Source organism: Fusarium redolens (assembly GCF_020744475.1).
Source record: "Fusarium redolens strain MPI-CAGE-AT-0023 chromosome Unknown BKA55scaffold_11, whole genome shotgun sequence".
Classification (NCBI taxonomy): domain Eukaryota; kingdom Fungi; phylum Ascomycota; class Sordariomycetes; order Hypocreales; family Nectriaceae; genus Fusarium; species Fusarium redolens.
In genome coordinates this window covers 1,333,074-1,354,225 of record NW_025763674.1, presented here as the reverse complement: position 1 = coordinate 1,354,225, position 21,152 = coordinate 1,333,074, and the positions used below count along the sequence as shown (strand labels likewise).

General features: G+C 47.3%; 9 protein-coding genes across 9 annotated transcripts; 3 read left to right on the top strand and 6 right to left on the bottom strand.

The window, feature by feature from the left end:
* Window positions 1-904: 904 nt before the first annotated feature.
* BKA55DRAFT_85303 (uncharacterized protein) lies at window positions 905-2,484 on the bottom strand. Its single transcript, XM_046201662.1, has one exon. It carries the CDS (start codon window positions 2,333-2,335, stop codon window positions 998-1,000), a length of 1,338 nt encoding a protein of 445 aa, XP_046047695.1. The 5' UTR covers window positions 2,336-2,484; the 3' UTR covers window positions 905-997.
* A 663-nt stretch (window positions 2,485-3,147) lies between these two features.
* Window positions 3,148-6,340, bottom strand: BKA55DRAFT_692271 (uncharacterized protein; the record flags this gene model as incomplete). The annotated part of the gene is made up of 5 exons (XM_046199758.1): window positions 3,148-4,578; window positions 4,628-5,494; window positions 5,582-5,657; window positions 5,706-5,844; window positions 5,899-6,340. The coding sequence occupies 5 exons, from the start codon at window positions 6,338-6,340 to the stop codon at window positions 3,148-3,150; spliced, it is 2,955 nt and encodes a 984-aa protein (XP_046047694.1).
* Window positions 6,341-6,798: 458 nt separating this feature from the next.
* BKA55DRAFT_692270 (uncharacterized protein) lies at window positions 6,799-7,827 on the top strand (the record flags this gene model as incomplete). Its single annotated transcript, XM_046199757.1, has 2 exons — window positions 6,799-7,158; window positions 7,216-7,827. The coding sequence occupies 2 exons, from the start codon at window positions 6,799-6,801 to the stop codon at window positions 7,825-7,827; spliced, it is 972 nt and encodes a 323-aa protein (XP_046047693.1).
* Window positions 7,828-8,835: 1,008 nt separating this feature from the next.
* Window positions 8,836-9,242, bottom strand: BKA55DRAFT_573961 (uncharacterized protein; the record flags this gene model as incomplete). The annotated part of the gene is made up of 2 exons (XM_046193257.1): window positions 8,836-8,907; window positions 8,965-9,242. 2 exons carry the CDS (start codon window positions 9,240-9,242, stop codon window positions 8,904-8,906), a joined length of 282 nt encoding a protein of 93 aa, XP_046047692.1. The 3' UTR covers window positions 8,836-8,903.
* A 1,272-nt stretch (window positions 9,243-10,514) lies between these two features.
* BKA55DRAFT_740007 (uncharacterized protein) lies at window positions 10,515-11,812 on the top strand (the record flags this gene model as incomplete). Its single annotated transcript, XM_046201432.1, has 4 exons — window positions 10,515-11,262; window positions 11,317-11,551; window positions 11,613-11,672; window positions 11,728-11,812. The coding sequence occupies exons 1-4, from the start codon at window positions 10,761-10,763 to the stop codon at window positions 11,810-11,812; spliced, it is 882 nt and encodes a 293-aa protein (XP_046047691.1). The 5' UTR covers window positions 10,515-10,760.
* Window positions 11,813-12,121: 309 nt separating this feature from the next.
* On the bottom strand, window positions 12,122-13,211 carry BKA55DRAFT_515860 (D-isomer specific 2-hydroxyacid dehydrogenase; the record flags this gene model as incomplete). The annotated part of the gene is made up of 2 exons (XM_046188041.1): window positions 12,122-12,849; window positions 12,905-13,211. 2 exons carry the CDS (start codon window positions 13,209-13,211, stop codon window positions 12,122-12,124), a joined length of 1,035 nt encoding a protein of 344 aa, XP_046047690.1.
* Window positions 13,212-13,635: 424 nt separating this feature from the next.
* On the bottom strand, window positions 13,636-15,496 carry BKA55DRAFT_573957 (major facilitator superfamily domain-containing protein). The gene is made up of 5 exons (XM_046193256.1): window positions 15,155-15,496; window positions 15,094-15,108; window positions 14,648-15,049; window positions 14,421-14,604; window positions 13,636-14,372 (listed from the first exon to the last, which is right to left on the bottom strand). The coding sequence occupies exons 1-5, from the start codon at window positions 15,386-15,388 to the stop codon at window positions 13,873-13,875; spliced, it is 1,335 nt and encodes a 444-aa protein (XP_046047689.1). The 5' UTR covers window positions 15,389-15,496; the 3' UTR covers window positions 13,636-13,872.
* Window positions 15,497-15,955: 459 nt separating this feature from the next.
* Window positions 15,956-17,426, bottom strand: BKA55DRAFT_665075 (uncharacterized protein; the record flags this gene model as incomplete). The annotated part of the gene is made up of 2 exons (XM_046197734.1): window positions 15,956-17,147; window positions 17,218-17,426. 2 exons carry the CDS (start codon window positions 17,424-17,426, stop codon window positions 15,956-15,958), a joined length of 1,401 nt encoding a protein of 466 aa, XP_046047688.1.
* A 1,505-nt stretch (window positions 17,427-18,931) lies between these two features.
* On the top strand, window positions 18,932-21,025 carry BKA55DRAFT_573954 (uncharacterized protein). Its single transcript, XM_046193255.1, has 2 exons — window positions 18,932-19,337; window positions 19,388-21,025. The coding sequence occupies exon 2, from the start codon at window positions 19,406-19,408 to the stop codon at window positions 20,795-20,797; it is 1,392 nt and encodes a 463-aa protein (XP_046047687.1). The 5' UTR covers window positions 18,932-19,337; window positions 19,388-19,405; the 3' UTR covers window positions 20,798-21,025.
* Window positions 21,026-21,152: the final 127 nt, after the last annotated feature.

Sequence of the window (21,152 nt, the reverse complement as noted above, 5' to 3'; positions counted from 1 at the left end):
GTATTCTCTTTGCTCTTTGGAGAGCAAAGAGCCCCCAACCTTATCACACTTAACTTATTGCCTCGTGTAACCATCCCAAGATTGCCAAACACACATGCAACAGGAGTGCAATTCTGCATGTCGCCGACTAAATTTCATGGCCACTGTTGCTGCAGATCCTCCCTTGTCTTCTTTAAAAAGCGGCGCGCATACTGCTCATTGATGGGTGGCAGGAGTAAGCCACCAACGCCTTGTTCGAGACCGGTCAGCGATAAGAAAACTGATTGTGGAGAAATATCCAATAGTGGCAGGACTCAAAAGGCCTGAATAGTACTGCCAAGAAGCGCAATCCTTGGTAATTGCTGTCTATCGATGCCATTGTATTTGCATGACATGGTGCAACCACCTATAAGATACGTTATCTTCCATGATTCTCTTTGAGCGGCATAAGACTGTAGCGGGGTTATGAGAGGGGTGTAGGACCTATCAAAATGAGCGCTACTTGAGATACATTTGCATGTACCTAAATTTGCGTCTGATAGAAGTACCAGCAGTCAGCCGAGTTATAAACAGCTACCTTACATACTTACTTTGCAGTCGTATCGGGTCTGCACCCTTCGTTGATTTCTGTTACGACCCCGCGGTTACATCACGTGGTACCTATAAAAGTCCCCCAAGTCTCGATGTAAATAAGGAGAAGTTACTTAATTAGTGTAAGCGCTGGACTGCTTGTTATAGTTCTTAGGAGCAAGGAACCTTGTATTAAAACCTACTGCTTCCGTGCAAAGGGATTTAACCGCAGCCGAGTTCTAGGACTTTCATAAAAGGACTAAAAACTGGTATCCTGGTGATAAAGCGGGATTCAAGGCTGACCCCGGTTTGGGTTGCCATAAAAGCGGCAGTCTTTGGCAGGTCACGTATCACTTGAGTTTCGTCTTATAATACCACAAATTAGTCACAAGACAAACCGAATCAATTGCAAGATTCTACAAGAAGTGAATAATATACAGACACCTGTCTACGCAGATGGTCCACCAACAAAAATCGTCAGAGTCTCCGGCACGCCGGAAACAACACCCGAAGCATTCTCATTCCCATCCGGATTGACGTCGTCATACGGAAACGCATATCCCTTGCCATCGACCTCATACGAATGAACAATTCTGCTATAATGGTTCGTTGGATCATTCTTGTAGTACGCTTCCTGTCCTAATTTGGGCTGCGTATCGCCTCCATCCACAAGGAGTGTAGTTCGAACGAAAGCAGCGCAGAGACGAGGAACGACTGCTGCGTGAACTGCATTGTCGCCTTCCATCACTGTAAATGGACCGCTGTTACAGCCCCAGATGTCTTTGGTGTTGGGTTTGCCGTACCCTCTGTTATCGCCGTCGCAAGTAAGCTGGTCGCCTGTGACGCGGCATTTGACATTGCCTGCTTCAGATTGCGTGTTGATGATTAGGTCTTGAGAAGAATATTTTCTCCACACATCATTGACGTAAGTATCCCAGTAATCCCCAAAAGTGATTGGCTCAAGATCATACTGATTTCCAGGCGAAAGCACACGAACTGGTTTACCCTGCGCATTCGCAATGCACATGAACGTCCAAGCTCTTCCATCTGCATCTTTCTGCTTAACAAGATCATCGCAGATCTTGCTCACAGCACCAGACTCGAGTCCAGCGCACGATTGAGTACTTCCATCTTTAAGAGAAAGACCCATGCCGAGTGGAATACCCACAAAATCGACATAGCTGATGTTTGCGTAGAGAACGCCATTCGTGTAGGTGAATTCCACGAAACCCCAGTCTACACCAGCACTAGGGTCTTGAAGATTCGTCACAGAAGGTTGGACTAAACCATCGCCACTTCCAATGTCCACGACAAAAAAGTGAAGATCTTCATTGGCGAAATAAACACGCCCTGAACTCATGGAAATAGGAACCGTGAACTCAAGAGTTTGACCCTGCGGTGGGAGAGGAATAGCAATGTTATCCTTAATCTCAACAGGGACCTTTGAACCTCCTGATTTAGGATACACAAGATTTCCAGTCGCACCGATGAAGACGACTGTGCCGTCAGAGTCCAGCCCTGAGATATACGCTCTGACATTTCCGCCGCTGAAGTTGTTCACAAGCTTGAGCGGTAACGTCGCTTGTTCAGCGCGATGGGTCAAGACATGAGTTTTGTTTTTGGCGTATGTGCCGTTGAGGAGATTGTCGTCTGTTACTTCAACACTATTTGTACCGCCTGGATGAACTTTTATAAAGCCTTCGCGGGTGGTGTCGAGGGAAGATGTTTGGAAAGGAGCGGATAAAGCTGTGCCGAGGAGGCAAGCTAGGATAAGGAATGAACGCATTCTATCAAAGAATGACTTATACAACAGAAAAAAGAACGTGATGCAGAAGGCTACAGAGTAGAAGTCATTCTGGTCAATTACTAGATCTATATACTACAATTCCTATTATGTTTCAGTTCATAAGTGGTGATATTCCCAGGGATCTCACGTCGGAAACATTCGAGATGCATTATAAACCGGGGTATTCAGAAACGTTTAATATATATCTGAAGTAAAGGATGAAACACAGTTTCATCTGATAGTCGATCGCTGTTCGGCGATGTGATTTGCTGGACTAGTGCGGATGTTGAAACAAGGGTCTAGAAGGGGGATGAAGTCCATGCTCCTTTCATCTCGAGAGGGCCAGTAACGGGCCGATTTTGTAAAAAAGCTCCGGATGAGGGAATTGGGGAATGTGATTTGTTGGGGGGTTTAATTGAGATGGTTTCTGGGGTGTTTGATGTGGTGATGAGATTTGGGGAGTTGAGATGGCGGATAAATGGCCAGTTAGGAGGATGGATTGGAAGTTGAGATCTGAACGGAGACTGAGAATGTTTCAAGGTATTAAGTGAATTTAGCATGGTTCATTGTATGAACAATGATGAAGGATTGGCAAATCCTGGCGTTGGTGAAGGATCTGACCTGAGAGATGTTACGTTTCATCCGTCAGCCGCTAAACGCACGTCTTTATGCATTCACTTGAAGGATGATCTGACGAGAATCACGACACCGACTGGTCTGTGCTTCGATTCTACTGACAGATCAATTGAGCCTACTACTGTGGGAGCACAAAGCACCAAACTTTATGTATATCATACTATGCGACAGCCCGTTCAACCTCTTCCCCAAACAATACCCAGTTGTGTGATCAATTGCTCGTCCTCGCTGTACTCTCCATAAAACCCCCTCATTGACCATTTGGAGTGGCTACCACCAACACTGTTAGTCGGCGCCTGTTCCACAAACTCGCTCATGTCCAAAGTGACATTCTCGTCCACGCCTAGGAAGCGATCGGATTTCAGGTCCCGCGGCCAAGCGGGCAACAAGCTCTCGGAGTTTTCCTCTCCAGATACAAATTCGACCGTGTCAATATAGGTCGGTTGTTCTGCACGTAGACGTCCTGCGGTGACCCGCGCGATGGAGAGTAAGGGGTGCACATTCGTCTCCCAAGCGACCGCATCTTCTGCGTAGTGACCGTAAGTAAACTCATGTCCATTTCGATAAGTCACCTTTAGGCCACAAAGACCACCTAGTTTGTCCTTGTTATTGGTCGCGAAACCAAGGCCCTTGATCTCCCAGTTGAGGTCGATATCGTTCAGGCTATTAAATGGTTTGTGCGACGCCGTGAAAGCTTTACGGATAGAGGTATTACTGCCCATGAGAAAAGTACCAGCGAAGCCATGCGGAAGCTGCTGGATGGCGTGTTGCATGCTTTTAGATAGACCAAGAAAAGTCTTGCAGATCGACGGCTGGATCCTTGCAGGCGGAACAGGAACAAACCCATCTTTACCCCAGATCACACCAAGAGTAGAAATCTGATTTCTGTACTGAATGCCAAATAGGCCGCGAAGGGAAGATCTTGTGTCGTCGGGTTTGAGCCAAGTTACTGATGAAATCTTAACTTGAGGCTTTGACACCTGGACATCAGGAGCATCGTTGTTCTCCGTCGAGGTGGTATCTGAAGCTTCATGTTCACTATTAGCCAGCACAGCCGAATCGATAGTCTGGTTCAAAGATGTTGCAAACGCGATTGAGTGTAGGTACCGCTGAGGGGAGCTGCTTCCAGTAGCTGTCGACGTGGCCTCACGTACAACTACTTCAACAACAACTTCGGATCCGTCGGCTTTCAGGTGCAGCTGGTGAGTTTTATCACCTTCACATTTTCCATGCGAAATTGTGATCCCAGATGCATATCCCAATTCGACGCCCTCAAGATGTTCTTCCTTTGACCATATATATATCCTGGTGAGGCGATAGGTCTGGTCCAATGCCGATAAGTCGTTGAAGACTTCTGCTTGCGAGTGAATGCTGTCATTTGAGATTGGTCCAATGCACCCTTCCACTCGATAATTGAGTGATTTGTAAGATACCGACTCGATGGATCTCAATAAGATGGCACAATGCTCCTTGAGTGGCTTGTCCAATTTATAGACAGGTGCAGAGGATCGCACGTCAGGCTTTTGGTGATGGTATCCAAGTAGAAGTGCCGCTGTGGGGTCTCTCACGCCGAGAATAGCGTTCTCAGGAGACAATGATCGTACGATCTGATTCGATATTAGGCCTCTCTTGTGTGGTGAACCCGGCGATACTTACCGGTAGGAGCTGCTTGAAGACAAGGGGATTGAGAAAGAATGAGTCCCTTGCTCCGTCTGTGGCAAGAAGAGGGTTCTTGGCCACGAGATCAACCTCTCTGACTATCTTGGCCATCTCAGAGCGACATGTCCTCTTAGCCTCAATCAAGCCAGCGAATGAAGCCTGAAAAGCTTTGAACGTTGTGGTTGTGGGGTCAGTACCACCTGCGGCTACCGTAGAGTCACTTGATGCATTAGTATGCTGTTGTGTAGTGGCTTCTGTTATAGAAAGCGCCGAAGACTTCTTGCCATAGGCATCAGGCATTGGATAGTTGTTAATCGTCGCGAGACGAGCCATCTCATGCGTGACCTCACCCATATCAATAGTCGCTCGATTGCCTTCCAGCTCATACGTTGCGTTCGAGATTTGCTTCCAGAGCATCTTGTAGTCCATGAATGAGTCAAGCAGGGACCCAGTATAGATGCCAGCATTCTCGTAACTCAGTACGTCATACTTCGCATTCTGCTTGTGAAAATCTTCAAGAGCCGTGTACTTTGTAAGAATGGCATATGTTCTCTGAGGTGTGATGGCCACGAGGTCTGGAAATGCGGCTGCAGCCTTCTTCAGGCTGTCTATGGTCCAGTCCTCAAGCGGGTTCTTGATAGAACCCCCGCCTGACCAATTCACGGCCACTGTTGTTTCTGTTTGCTTACTGAGATTGTTCTTTTTGATATCAACATCTGCTTTGACCTTTCCAGCGATTGAAGGCGTCGTCATTTCGGCCTCGATACCAGCTTTCACTTGAAAGATTTTCGACTTGTCGAGTACCTTTACTGATACAATGGCGTTAAGTTCACCACCTTCTTCCCACCCCGAAATAAAAGAGTCCTATGTAGGTCAGTGATTGGGTCGGAATTGCATTGTTGATGTGAGCACTGCTTGTTGCAATAATGGATGTTGTAGAATTTCACATACACCGTAAACCTCCGCAAATCTGTCATCTTTCACGGACTCAAGCTTGTTAAAAATGCAGTAGTCCTTTGCATCGTGGCTGGGTATCTTTCAGCTTTGCTTCGTTCAAGGTTATGTGAGTCCTTACATTTGATTCGTAACACGAACTTGAAGATGAAAGTTGATGTCACTCGATTTGAACTTGTCACTATCAACATACGAGCCGCTTGCTTTTCCTCCGATTGTACTAGTCTTTATAGAGAGCGACCCAGATATGTTCATGGCATCTAAGGGGATTGTTAGTCGACCGTCACAAGGATCTTGAGAGTCTGAAACGTTACCAGTAACGTCGCTGAGCTTATCCACAAAGCGCGAAGAGTAGGTTACGATCTGGGGTTTGACCCATGGATGAACTTCAAATGCCTCCTCTCTGGTAGTGTCGTCATCAGAAGAGGAGCTCATAGCCTGTTGAGCTTCTGAAACCTCAGATGAAACCGCCTGCTGCTCATTTGAGGGCTTGGCGTTCTGCTCACTGGGGGCCTCATCGTTCATGCCATCAGTCGAAGATGGTATTGATGTGACATCTTGGCTTGGTTGTTGTTCTTGTTGTTGTGAACCAACAAATATTGTGTTCTTCGGTTTAACCACTTTCTTCTTAGGCGTAGAATTGGCCTGCTTAGGGTCGGGCAAAACAGCGCGATCAAGGCAAATCTGCTGGGTATACGAGTTGAAGCCTTGCCCAAGCCGCATGGCATTGTTGTACGGTGCGAGCATCTGCGCCATCTTGAGTAAATTTTACAAAAGAACAATTCGGGCAGTGCTTCTGAAGTCTTGGATACTAGACAGCACAATGGTTTATCTTGTCTGGGCTTGCTTTTTCATGAATAGTTGGGCAAACATTGTAAAGGAGAATACTCGGAGCTAATTCTGCCACCGCGAGAGATCTGACCATGAATAGCCTGAATGCGCCAATATTCGGAATGTGACAGACAGAATTGTTCGGGGCTGACAAGAGGCTGGCTGAACAAACAATAGTGCATATCAAATGCATGGGACAATCGCCAGCACTCAACATGGCTGAATCGGGTCATAACGTTGACATGCATGATTCAGATGGTCTTTGAGAACTTTAAGCAAGCCAAAAAGCGGCCTTCGAATCAATATCGATGTGCTCCCAAAGGTACACATCCTACAGTCCCAGCTTTCGATATCCACCAGGTTCCGCTTCAATCTATCCGAAAATGTCCAACCGAGACCCATCTAAACCATCACTCGAGGCTTTGACAGACGGTCGCCATCCATTTTCTCTGCCGTGGGGCCATGATGTAAGAGTCCTTCTCGGCGGCTTCAAGGTGGAAGACATGAGCAAGCAAAAGGGCCCTTGGACGAGGACAAGTGCGTTCGAAATCTCAGGCTCGGAGATGCTGGCCATCGTTCCAGACACGAAGGGAGGGTCAATGTCATACAGGGACGGCATGACTACAAGCTCAGAAACATCCGACGATCATCTGAGCGCTTCTCTAGGATTAACTGTCGGCTATCCTTTTCTGAACGCCTCAGTCACTGGAGACTATGATAGAAATGTGATGGAGAGTCACAATGTCGGTTTCATCTCAGCTGCCAAGATGGACGCCACTTTTACTAACGTCTTGGCATAGTCCATCCGAGCCTCGCGGAATGCGTCATGCCGTTTGGGTCGAATAGTGTTGGATCAGCCGCCGCCACTTTCAATAGCTGCTAAATCTATGGTGCAAAGCCAGGGGCCCCGGCAATTTGCGAATGTTTATGGAGACTATTATGTCTCAGGCTACGAGCTTGGTGCTGATGCAGGGGCATCCCTTTCAGCGACAACGGAGTCCAAAGAATCCGAAGAAAGACTGGCGATCACGGTTAAAGTCAAGGCGCTCTTCTTTGACAAAGCGTTGCCAGAGGTCGTAACAACCACCAATTCTGCCCATTCTTCTTCCTGCATTACCTTTGTTGGGTATAGCACCCTAGGCAACAGCAAGCGTTCGGTCGAAGCTAAAGATTTATCGCCAATGGGACTTGGTGGTCTGCAAAAGATCTCAACTTCCTTCCTCCAAGAAGTTGGCGCATTAGAAGTCACAGCAAGAAAGGAAATGAAGAAGCTAGGATTAGTGGATGGCCAGCTGCTTTCCCTGGACCAATGCTCAGAAATCTGCAAGTCAGGGCTTGTTGTTCAGCTCTTATTGGCACCCTATCATCGTCTGGTGGAATTTGTGGAGCTGGCTGCTGCAAGCATCTCATGACCAGCTGCAGTGGTGGCGATATAGATCGAGATTCTTATTCATGGCCAGCTCACGAAGCATACCAAATACCAGAGAAAGTTTGTTTATTATTGGTTTCAGCGCTATCAATAGTAGCATCGCTTAAGCACCATTGTTTACCATTTCAGGCATTGCAGAGACATGACATGAACTATTGGAATGATTTGATCCTTTTTTGGCCGTTGGCTGAAAATCTTGGAGCTGAGGCATGACGGCCTCGAACATTCCATTATGTAGGCTTTGTTGGACCGTGTGATCAGGCATGCCGAGTCTTGGACCTGCTTTGTTCGAGTACCATAAGCCCCAGCGCTTGTTTCTCCAGAAGACTGGTACGATCAGGCCAAAAACAATTTCTCAAGAGTTGATAATTATTTGCAGATACTCAGCCTTTAATCTAATTTTCAACCCCAGTATGGCTTTCAGATATCCGATCTCTTCGCAGTGGATCACCTTTCCAACCGACCTCAAAGCGCACGCATTGATTGAGTGGAAAGAGAACAACCTGAACTCCAGAGATGCCTTGTATTACTACGTCAAGTGTTTTTGGGGCGATCTTAAAGTTCGGAGCCCCAACGACGGCTCAGATGCCACACAGCATCATGCGGACCGTTTATCTGGGCGTCTTGGTAATGTCTTTACGGGGGACGATGGGGAAATAAATATTATTGGTGCGAGTAATACACGAATGCTGTTTCATTTGTACTAACGATAACAAATATCCTAGGCGCTACAAAGCTCTATGTGGCCCAAGAATACGTGGAAAAGCATTACGCCAACGGCCCTCTCAAGAAATTCCATATAAAGGACCTAGCAAAATTGAAGATTAAAAAACCATCAGGCTTAAGACCTTCCTTAGAGAAAGAAGAAGGTTAGCGGTCATGATATAGTATCAGAATAAGAAAAAGACTTCTAACACTGCTTGATATAGAGGCTCCGTGGATCACGATGCAACTCAACGAGAACTTTCACTATGGTGTAGAAGGAAGTAAGGGAGAACTTCGAAGGTGGATAGTTTATCACCCTCCAGTGGCTGAAGGAATCTTGCCTCCGGGCATGTATCAGGTATGGAACTACGATGAGAGATGAGGACCTGTGAGCAATCGTTGCTAATGACAGCAGCATCGATTCACAGGCCTTCCGAAATCCGAGTTTCTTAACGCTGTAGCCTCTGATGTTGATTCTACTGTGCCAAAAGAATACAAGTTTGCAGCTAGAATAGGAAGCAAGGCTGTTGCAATGACAACAAAAGCGTTAGCTGCCAAATTTGGTGATCCTCTGCATCGCTTCCTCAGCAACAAAGCCGTCCAGACCGCCAGACAGGGTATGGACAAGTTGAGAGTTATGTCTTTGGTGGACAAGAATGAAGTGTCTGGCAGAGAAAAAGAGCTCATCGCCATTCAAGTGTTTGAACTTGACAAGATAATGATTCAGCTCGAAGATTGCAGAAAGACGTTGCAGAATCGAAAGCCGGACAAGGAATACGAAGTTGAACTCAGGAAATGGATCAAGAATAATCGACAAGAGCTCAAAACAATTTATGCAGCTATGGAAGTTGAAATGGGCCATGGCAGGGCCGGCTCTTTGCCAGTCGATTCAGGACAAACGGAAACAAGTCCCATCCCAGATCCCAGCAGCATCGTTCCCGAAGCGGTTGACTCCCGACAGAAGGCCGAGTTGTTGGCCACCCAGCTTGTGATTAATCTGGAGATTGGTATTTCTGGCGATATGGGGGCACCCAAAGCCACAGCAACGATTAAAGCCCGTCAAGAGGAGATGAAGTCTATGAATCCAGAACCCAATCATGGACCATCTCAGCAGCCCATCAACTCTGAGATTGGCCCTCAAGAGAGAGACCCAGGAGCTTCTCCGAGCAGCCCTCACCAGAAACAGATTGTGCCACAACCTCAACAGAGGTCTGCATACTTTGGACCATCAAAGAATAACCTTATCACAAACAATGCCCTCATTACCGAGGACGCAGGGGTGTTACCCAGAGAGGGACGGCTGACTTATCCGGGAAAGACAGAAAAGAAAAGGATCAACAGATCACTGGTCAGGCAGAATCAAGATTGGCGTAAATGAGTTTCAACTTCGCCATTATAGTTCTTATATTTTCAGTTGGTCAAAGTTTTTATCAAAAGATCCAGCCATGTGCTTGATAAGATTACGGTTAAGTCTAATCCAGACATATCTAGTCAAGAGACACTATGTTGAGAAGAGTTTTAAATTCATTGCTCAAGCTATAATCGTTTCGAAAATTTTCGACTACCCCGAACCTCTCTAGAAGGGCTCGAAAACGCTATCTTGAGTAAGCGGTAGAGGCTGCAATTATACCTAAATAGGCATCCCTTGAGACCTATCCGTTTGTTCCAGCTACCGCCTAGTGAATCATTTGTGGCGTCACTCCCCTCAGCTGAGATTTAAATGCCAAGGTAGATAAACATGTCTCATATTGACCATGGCTTGTGTCATTAGGCAATATTTCAAAACTACTGAACGCCACATTAAATGCCGTCATCATATATTGAAGCTAGTGGCATGCATACACATGGAATGCTGACCAGATTGTTTGTGGCTTGCTTAAGCCCAGCTGAGCGACAGACCTGGATCCGCAGCTTGATGTTGCCTCGACTTTTCAGTGATTTCACGACAGATAGCTCTCCGTAGGCGTAAAGGATAGAGCGAATGGAGCTGTAGCACAAACTCCGGCCCTAACCAAGTCTCAAACCTTTACTGTTCTCATTTTGTTCCATTTCTAAAGCTCGAAGATCTTTCGAATAAAGCAAGCCCAATCACTATACTCCAGTAGCGGAAGAAAACAGCAGTAGTTTCTGCTGGAGCCATTTGACTTTAGCTTCCGATGAAGTAGCTTTCCTGTCTGTATACTACTGTTACCGTCACGACTCCCTGTTACTATGTCTACATACACCAGACATTGCTCCAAGAGCAAATCATCGAATGAAAATTCTAACAGGAGGTCAAACGACTATTTGGGATTCAAGAACGACAACTCTAGCACACAGTCTCTTGAATGGAAGCGAGAACAAGCCAAGAGCCTTACAGCCGTAGAGGCGGCTCGACAGGCTGAGGCTCAGCGCATCCAAGACGAATTGAAAGCACTCAACGAACTCAGAGCTTCGCACGCAGAGACAGAACGAGAACTCAAGGAATATAAGGAACAGCTCAAAGTGAGCGAAGACAAATGCAGACGCGCTTTAGATGAGAACCTGAAAGTGTTGGGTTCAAACCATGATCTTAATATGGAGTTGAGCAGAAGCCGCCAGGAGGCGAAAAATCTACAACGAGAGATCGAGCGGTACAAACTTCCTGATATGAACAACTTGCCGATGAACTTTCACGGTGAAGGCTATATGCTCATGAATTGTTCAAACCGACTTGCTCTTGATTTTGCTGCAGGTGCGTTGACATTTTGGTTCTTATTCTTGAAAGCAAATCTGAGTATCTCGACAGACAACGGAACGAGATGCCATGGTTGGCTGCCTGATCCCAGAAACGGGTCACAGCATGTCAAACTGAATAAAGTCAACAAAGAGGATCCAAAATCTCCCTGGACTATCAACTGTAAAGGGAGATACTTAGAATTCACCCATCCAAGCGATCACGCTCGATTATCCTCACGAAACACAGCGAATCAAAATCAAGAGTGGTATATTTGCAATCTCCTCGACAGGCCTGGTAGATATATGTAAGTGCGAATAATCGAAGGTTTTGGCGACTAGGTCTTTGTCATATTGAAGCTCGAGCAGGTTCTGGAATGTCGCACAGAAGTGCTACCTCACTTTGAAGGATACGTCGGGCAATCCTGGGTAGGTTGAATTCGCTTTTACCCTCGTTATCTCAGCAGACTAACAATTGGATTAGTTGCAATTTCGTGGCCGTGCCAAATGACGAGGGCTCAAGTAGGCAGACATTCATCCCTGTTTCAGTTGAGCCTTTCTACCCCTAGCATAAAAGACTGAATGGGGCCGCAAGTAGATTACGATCAGGAATGGGGAAAGCCTTAGGGAAAGAGGCTAGATGATAGTATTTCAAGGACGGAGCGGAAAGTATCATTTTAGGTAGCTCAAAGTTTTTTTGTTTTAGGCAGTGCACGTCTATATGGAAGAAACTTATGAATCATGGAAGTTTGGTCACTCTTACTACCGGTTTGGCTCGACAGTCATTTGAGCTGAGGCCCGCGCAGACGCTTCATTTCCAGAGTCATCCTTAAGTTATAGAGTAGATAAACTATTTACCCAATCAAGTACCTATGCATCTACAACTTGCTTTGCTTGATCAAATGAGCATTAACAGGCGAAATCGCCTTCCCCCTCTTCCAAAACTCCATAATATTCTCCATCCCCAATTTCTCAAACCCAATATGCGAATCCAAACTCGCACCCGCATTGTGCGATAACAACTCCACGTTCTTCATCTTTAACAACTCAGGGCTGATATACGGTTCATTCTCAAACACATCTAGTCCTGCACCTGATAAGTGCCCACTGGAAAGAGCTTCAACGAGATCAGCTTCGTTGATAAGTTTTCCACGTGCAATGTTGACGAGCTTTGCGCCGGGCTTCATTTTTGAGAGGCCGGCTTTGTTGAGGAGTGTTTCGCCTGCGAAGGGCGTTGCGACGACGACGCAGTCTGATTCAGCGAGGAGAGCGTCTGATGATTTGAATGTTGCGTTGAGGGGAGCTTCGATTGAAGAGGGCATTTGGGCGATGTCGTTGTAAATGATTTTCATGTCGAGAGCTTTGTAGGCTTTTTCTGCGATGCGACGACCGATGCGGCCGAAACCAATGATTCCGAGGGTGAAACCACTGGGATTGCGGGATACGGGGGCTAAGTTTTTGTTGGCATCGATGAATTTGTCTTTATCGCCTGAGCGAGCTGCTGTGCTTGACCAGCTAAGATTGCGGAATACAGAGATGATGAGCCAGATTGCTGCATCGGCTACGGACTCTGTGCAAGCGGCTGCGGCGTTACAATACGTGACCCCTAAAAAAATATCATTAACAACCTATCGTCAATGAAAACAGAATAGTGAACATACCTCGCTTTGCAAGAGCAGCTGTATCAACCCAATCAAAGCCAGCTCCCGCACTAGCATAAATCTTACACGACGCAGGAAGTAGTGAGATCAATTCCTCATCCCAATTTCCCATTTCACCGCCTGTGTTCCAGAACGGTCTGTAAATAGCGAAAAAGTCACCGAAGGTTTTTCGTTTGAGGGCGTTGATGAAGTCTGGGCGGGACATGCTGTGCGAGCGTTTGATCTCGAAGTGAGATGTGAAGGTTTTGTAGAGATCATGGTTCCATTTTATGTCGTCGCCGAGATGGAGGACGATTGGTTTGGACATTTTGACGGTGTTTGGTTTGTTAGAGGGGAAAAGATTGGTGGTTGAGGGAAGGGGATGAGACGTCAGTGGGAGGGTATTATAATGATACGAGTTTGAGTGTAACGCAGTTGCTGTAGTATAAACACGGGCATTCGGCCGATGGAGCATGTTGAGAGAATGCCGGCTCTTGAGTGGGTAATTCTGGCCGACGGACAGTCAATGATCGACATTTTGGGGTAATTTTGGCCGCAAAGGCCCATTGAAAAGACGATTTGCAGGTGTTGGATTGGTTGGGGTGAGTACCCCGGATATTGAGATCGGAGTTCTTCCCGACCAACGTTTATTGCCAATGATCGTCGGTACAATGTAAATCTGGGGTAGTTAAAGCGGAAGTATTATGGCAGATGGCACAAATTGCTGCTTGTATCATGAGCATGATGAAAAGGGAAAGTCTTTACAATTTTGCGTCACAGGTTTGTATTGGCGACGGACACTTTCTTCGTAGACCCTGTAGTTTGTACACAATATTCCTTCTCAACATACACTTTTCAGCTTCTCTACTCGCCTCAACTATGCCATAAGCTTACGAAACTGTCCGTTCAGAATACAATGACTGAACAACCATAGGTATTACTTAGGCTGCAAACTTCTAGCAGTGCCCCGCATCTCGGACGCCTTGCATTTAATCCTTCTTCTTGATCCTGGGGAAACTCAACCAAACACCAGCAACAACAGTGATCAACGCAAGGATGATGGGCTGCAGCACTCCAACACCCTTATGGTTGGCAATAGCTCCAATGGCGAACGGAAACACCGTTCCGCCGGTACCACCAATTGCCATGGCGAAACCAATAGCCGACACGTGGATCTTGGCGGGTAGAAGCTTGGCTGTCACCATGACAGCTCCAGGGAACAGTGGGCCAAGGAAGAAGCCGAGGAAGGCAACTGCAACAGCTGAGACGATGAATTTTGGTACAAGCCAGAAGAGAAGTTGAAGACCGATGCAAATGAGGAGATAGATGGAAAGACAGAGTCTCTCGCCAAACCGCTCTGTTACGAAGCCAAGGCATGCACGCCCAAGAGCCATGCCGGCCCAGAAGCCTGTTCCGGATGCACCTGAGGCGTAGGCTGAAGCTTTTCGAACGCGGAGCATGAACGTGACGACCCATCCACCAAGACCGACTGAGAAAATGAGCATATGGCGCCAAGATCAGTATTTGGAAGACATACCTTCAACGCCCATGTATGCAAAGAAGAACAAAGCGCAAAGCCACGTAACTTTTGACTTGAGCGCCTCTCTGGTTCCAGCACCACTACCTTCCGAATTGTTCGCATGCTCAGCCTGATACACCGCGCCAGTCTGCTGCCAGAAAGAAACAGTAAGGCCGACCCATTCCACCACAGAAATGCCAATCTACGACGTCAGCAAAAGCCAAGTATAAGAAGTGGTGACTCACCATAACGTAGTAAAACGTATACCAAGGCAACCCCGCCGAAACAACCATGCTCGTCGCAATAAGCGGCGAACACAAAGCGCCAAACGAATAAAAAGCATGTAAAAAGCCCTGTACAGTATTCGCTTTGTCCATAGCTCCAACCCAAGCGCAGAAGCATGCATCGGTCAATCCATTTCCGAAACCGCTCATGATATTGCACACGACGAGAACGGGATAGGGCGGGTGAAGAGCCAGCGCGATAAAAGTGATGAGATGACAAATTGGCGCCATGATTGCGACGCCACGTTGGCCGAACTTCATGTGAATGCGTGCATTGGTAAATGCAGCGACTGAGTATCCTGCAAAAGGAGTGAGGAAGATGAGAGATATGATGGTGTAGCTGAGATCATAGTACGTTTCAAGCTGTAATTATTAGAAAGGTGATCTGATCGGGTTAATCAACGTACATATGGGATCAAAGCCTGCAATCATTAGCAAAGTCAATTATATTGGACAGGGGGGACATACACCAACAGCCGCATCATTCATGCCAGCAATGATAAACGACAAAAACGCAAATGCCAGCTTGGCCACATTTCCCCTAGGATAATTCCATCGTTGAACCTGCGCTGACGCATACGGCGGGGGTATATCGTCCGGTGGAAGAGAAGGTTGTTCTTCGAGTTCTTTACCGCGAACGTGACATCCTTCTAGAGTCGTGAGCTCAATGGGTTCATGTGTTTGTGTAGCTGTGCTCGACATGATGAGGATGAGAAGGTTGAAGGGGGAGTGGATGTGAGAGGTGAGATGGGGAGGTTTTATGTGTGTCTGTTATGGAGGGGAGGGAGCTGCAAAGCGGATAAATACCGCGGTGCGTTGTAGAGCCTCAATGGGAAAGAGGTCCAGCGGAATGCTAACGTTGGCGGTGACATGACATGGGGGGTGACGAGGTGGGTTATGCTTATTTTGGAGCGCTATACTTAGTGGAGAAATATTCGGTAGGAAATACGGCCCGTGTTCCAAGGATTGTTATTAAATGACCACCACCAGAATAAGAATTATAATACTATCTTTATTAATATTAATAGTATTTTTAGGCTTAATCTAGCTACGCCGGAGAAAAATACCTAAGATTCCTTGTAAGATCCACAGCTATAGAGTCTGTCGTCTCCGCAAAGCTAAATCTCCATCCAGGTAAGTCTGCTATATCGCCTCGCAATATGTGGCACTGATAACCCTACTCTTTCGGCAAATTAACTATAAAATAATCCTCCCTATAGATAATGCCACTAAACTTAAAAAGGAATGAGAAAATACCTAGCTGTATGGCTATGGAAAGCTCTGAAATGCTTCAAGAGTATCTTCGCGGGATAATCTCCAAGCTTCGTAGGTTTGCGACGGATATCTTAACCTGTTTATTCCTGCCAACTCATGAATGGTCTGCTCTTGGGAGTTCGGGATGGATCCATCGACCGCCATGTAGTTATAGACCCGCGAATCTAGGTCAGCCACAAGACGATCCCGCAGCGCAAAGAAAAGCTGGTAGATCTGATTCGTCTGCCATCTTGTCCCATACAACGTCGTTAGCAACCCCACAATCGCGGTGCCAAACGGGGCATATGCGGCGATATTGCGGTATACATCTCCATCGCCAAGCTGCCGGTTTTGGGAGACCATTCTCTGATTCGCAGCGTTGATCTCCTCGTCAACTTTTGGAGTCGAGATGACTTGCCCGCCTGGGTCGTTTGCCTTGACAGCCTCAAGGATCCACTTCAGCACGAGGTCCGAGACTACCTCGTTTGGCTGAATCACCTTGCTCGCCCAGTTCCACCTCGCTAAGAGACGTTCTAACCGCCCACCACCGAACATCCGTAAGAACCGGAAGCGCTGACGCCCCAGGTCATAGTGTACGCCAGGGAACCAACACTGGGTGATGCCAAAGTCTTTCGGCTTCCCGGGGTATGGGTTCCGCTCGGCGAGACAGGGAGGGAAGACGTACAGATCATCGTGCAACGACACTGCGTGGTACACGAGCTCGACTACACTTGAGACCTTCTGATCATGAAATTGAGGCCAGTCCAGCCCCACGCCACCAACGAAGTCCGGAATCCCAAGGCTGCCTACAGTGTCAAAAAGGCCCAAGAATTTCACGGGGGGTAGCAGCTTCGGGGCTTCGGGTTCTTCGTCGCCTATCAGTGGCCAGCTGGCCCTTCGACGGAACTGTATGGATTGGGGTGAACGCGGCCGGTTGATGGGATCGTCAGAGCGGTAAATTCTGTAGACTAGGTGGCACAGCAGATCGGTCTCGACGTCGTTGACGGTGCCGTCAGAGTTCATTATACGCTTGACAATTCCGCAATTGTTGATCATACCGGCAACCGACCTTACCATAAAAGCGCCCCTGGAAAGGCCAAACATCCAGATCTGGTGATCAGGATAGCTGTAATGATAAACAATAAATTTATAGGCTGCTATGCATTGCACGGCAATGTCTTGCGCTGTTATTCCATTAAAAACATAACTATAATACTTTTTAGCGATTGATGTATGTTGATGTATAACCAATCTTCGAATGATTGTTGTGGACATACTCAAGGAATGTACTGCCAAGACCAACACCATGGATATACCAGGCCTTGTCGTCCATTACGTGCACGTCTGTGTCTGTGTTGTTTTGCATATCAATTCCAATCATCTTGGCCAGTAGGTAGATGTTCGACTTAGTGTCCGCCTCGCGGCCACACCAGCTGCCATCCCCAAGGAGGATGAGTGGTTTGGACTCGGCCGATGTGTCTGACATTATGGAAGGGCAAGATATAATGACTGCACTTCAATCTTGCCGCCAAATATGCGTGACATGCGCCCAATATGTGTGAGGATTCTTATAGAAACGTGAAATAAGTGAAAAAGAGAGCCCAAAGTAGCTGCCACTCCTTATGCTCCCTTAAAGCAACTTATAGAGCTACGAGTCACCTCATAACGCGCCATATGGCCTTAAACTAAAACCACTAAATCATCGTTGAAGTGGAACTTTCCATAACTTTATCAGTATTCAGAGCTGATAGGGCCGTCTCGAAACAAACGACTGTAACACCCAGCAGTATACTAACGAATACGTAACTGCCCGATCATGTGAATTCTTCCTGAGCTGACCTCCAGTTGAAGGCAATATGCAACCATGTATCTCTAGTGGGAAGCAAGCCAGGAAGATGGGAGAGCATGAGGAGATGAACCTTAAACTTGAGAAGGCATATGATACTACAATACGATCATGTGAAACTAACATCGAGGAGAGAAAAAGTCCTATGCTAAATGCTGGATGATAGCGAAAGGGAGGACTAGTTGCCCTGTCTGTAGTAAGAACATGGACAACGCAGCCTACGGCTCTACTCAGTATTCCGTAGTCCGATGGTATTCCAAATGCTGGATCTGCCAATACTATCGCTGGCCCAGTGGGCTTGCGACCCATAGCAGCCATTCCGTGGCAATATGCTCAAAGTGCAGATTTTGCGGCGCAGCCTAGACTATTGTTTTTATTCACATGTTATCTCTTGACCAGAAATAGTAAGGTTTGCTATAAGTCTGGGAAGCGTCACTCTAAACGGTGGCATGCCTTGCCCTCTGCTTCATATTACCCAACCACAAAGAGACTTCTTGTTTTATGGCTTGCCCGTGGCTTCAACTACCGGCAAGAAGTACATTAGACGCCCTAACTTCAATTGTACTGCCCTTGAATTGTGAACTTGAACTGCTGTTCGTATTCTCAGAGTTTCAGGTTCTGTTTATCTGATTGGTAGGTATACTGCGCCACAAGTTGATGTTGCTGACATGTGACGGCACTTGTGATGGTTAAGGAGTGGGAAGTTCCGACCATGCCGCATGGTTCAAGTAACAGAACACATGAAGTTATGTTGACATAACGGCATTTACCTTTGGGGCACATCGATCAGAGTTTCGGAGTTAGATTATAGTTTGCTCGATCAACAGGCAGCCATGATATATATGCCCCCCCACAATGAAACCCAAGCCCATACCGCATATCCCGGAACAGCCTCACTATCTTTTGTGACTGGATGCCTCGAAAAATCCGGCTACAGTTAGCTACCGAAAGTCTATGGCCCCATTGTGGCGCAATGTCTGGGTGGACATAGACTTTTGATACCTTATCTAGCATTACTCTGTTTCTCTTCTTAATGCTTAAAGGTTGGGTTACAGTAACTCAACAGCGAAAACAGACACCGTCATATTACACAACAGCAGCATCATACCTAACGCTCTGTATTATAATAGCCCTATTCAAAATAAGCCTTCTGGCTACTGTGGGTAGCTTCGATCACCTTGGACACCAACTTACAATCTACCATGCAAGCCGCCAGCAGGTGTTGCGGAACAGTGACATGTGACGCCAGACTCAGTCTTCTGCTGGAGATATAAGAACTCGGAGACACCAAATTCCACTACTTCTTTTGTGTTGATGTTGGTCAGCGGCTGCACGTCACCATCACGTATTGCTTCTCTTGTTGAAGGAGCAGGCACAGCTCAGAAAACTCTATTATTGTTTTGGTGTATACCTGGCTTCAGCAGCCAGTAGGATGACCAATATTAAAGTCCCAGTTCCATAGTTTGGTCTATTGCAAAGGATTTTCATACTTGTCTCTGGCATTGACGCAAGTAACCACCCTATCCCTACCGTTCGAGCTTTTATTAAATCGTTCGTTCCCCCTCCTATCTCGTGTGATTGAAACTGAAATAGAATATCAGTTAAAGCAAGCTGCAACCATGTCCCTTCTCACCAACTGGAATGATGAGATTCGGTTTGAAGTAGCCGATGGCCACTTCGAGAGGCCGGTGCAGGTTCGGGACGTTCAGGCCATCGTCAGAAGAGCCTTTGACCAGCACCAGCGAGTGACCGTCATAGGTGCCATGCATTCTACCACTGAATGCATAGTGGGTACCGGCATCGTCATCTCGATGGAGAATATGGCTCGCGTCCTCTCCGTCGATAGGGAAGGGCTCACTGTTACCGTAGAAGGAGGCGTGACTCTGCGGCAGCTGTGTGCCCACTTGAGAGAGCTCGGTCTCCAGCCTCCTGTGGTCCTGGAATATGGCAACTTCCAGATTGGCGCTATCAGCGGCACCCACGCCAACGATACTGCCACCAGACGCTCTGCGCAGTTCTCGTCGTTTGTACTCGGCGTGAAGTTGGTGACACCCACTGGCGAGATCATGGAAATATCGGAGTCGCGGAACCCGGAATACCTGCCCGCCATTCGATCCCATTTTGGCATGCTAGGCGTCGTTTGTGAGGTAACCGTGCGTGTGTTCAAGACCCAGCCACTGCACGTCAGTTTCCAAGTCTCACATATCGACACGTTTATGGACAATTTTGCAATAGAGCTGCAGGCTCTGAAAGGTTCCAACGACCAAGTGTTCGGGATGCTGTTTCCGACCACCGGCAAGCTGGTCTGGCAGTGCCGCAAGTTCTTGGATCTGACGACACCAAGGCCAGATTCCCCAACGGCTTGGCTCGATCCTATTGAAAGCAAGAACATTATTCTGTTTGGGGATCTGTTTTTGCCTTTGGTGAAGGCCGTGACAACGCTTCAACCCTCGACCGCCGTGGCCGAACTGATCAATAAGGCGATGGTTGACTTGCCGCTAAAGATCATCCCTCACAGTCGCTATACCATTGATCCCTGCGATCGTGGCGTTATCTACGCCAAAGACGATCCAAACTTTGATTTCTATGACTGGGTGTTTCCAGAGGGGCAATGGTGTGAGATGGTTCAGGCGTTCTTACAGCTGAGCCATCGCTTTCAGCAGCAGCACGGCTTCATCTTGCCGTTGCCCGCACTGATCTACCTTATCGAGCAGGACCAGGCGTCGCTGCTATCGCGATCCCGGAGTGCCAACATGATGGCAATTGACCCTTTGTTTCCTGATCCTAAGGATCCCATGTGGAGGGAGTTTCGCCTTGCCTTCAACAACGTTGCCATGCGTCATGGCGGTATCCCTCATATCAACAAGACGCGCGACGGAGCGATCAACCATTTTGCCCAGGCCCACGACCCGGACAGCATCCGGCAGTTTCTTCAGATACGCCAGCAGCTCGACCCCAATAATCTGTTCCTGAATAACTTCTTCAGGGCCATGTTCGCCAGTTACCTCTGAAACGCGCAGAACAACGGGCAGAGGGGGGGCAAGGAGTGATTTAGAGTAAAATCCTGTTAGATCGGTTGCCGACCACCTGATCCCTATTGCTTGCCAGGGTATAAACTTGTGCCGCCATGTGCTGCGTTCTGTGTCTCTGTTTTGTATGTACTGTCTTGTAATAGTTATTATGAAGTACTGTGACTTATTGCTAGTTGTTATTCTCAAATACAATCATTATCACCAGCCCTAACCCCAGACTGCTGAAGGCGAACTTTCTTGTCCGGCGAGTCCGAGAATTCCAAGTACTTGCTCGATACAGAAACCGCTCCAGCAAATATAGTTCTAATCTTTATGGTCAGCCGCCAGCTGAGTT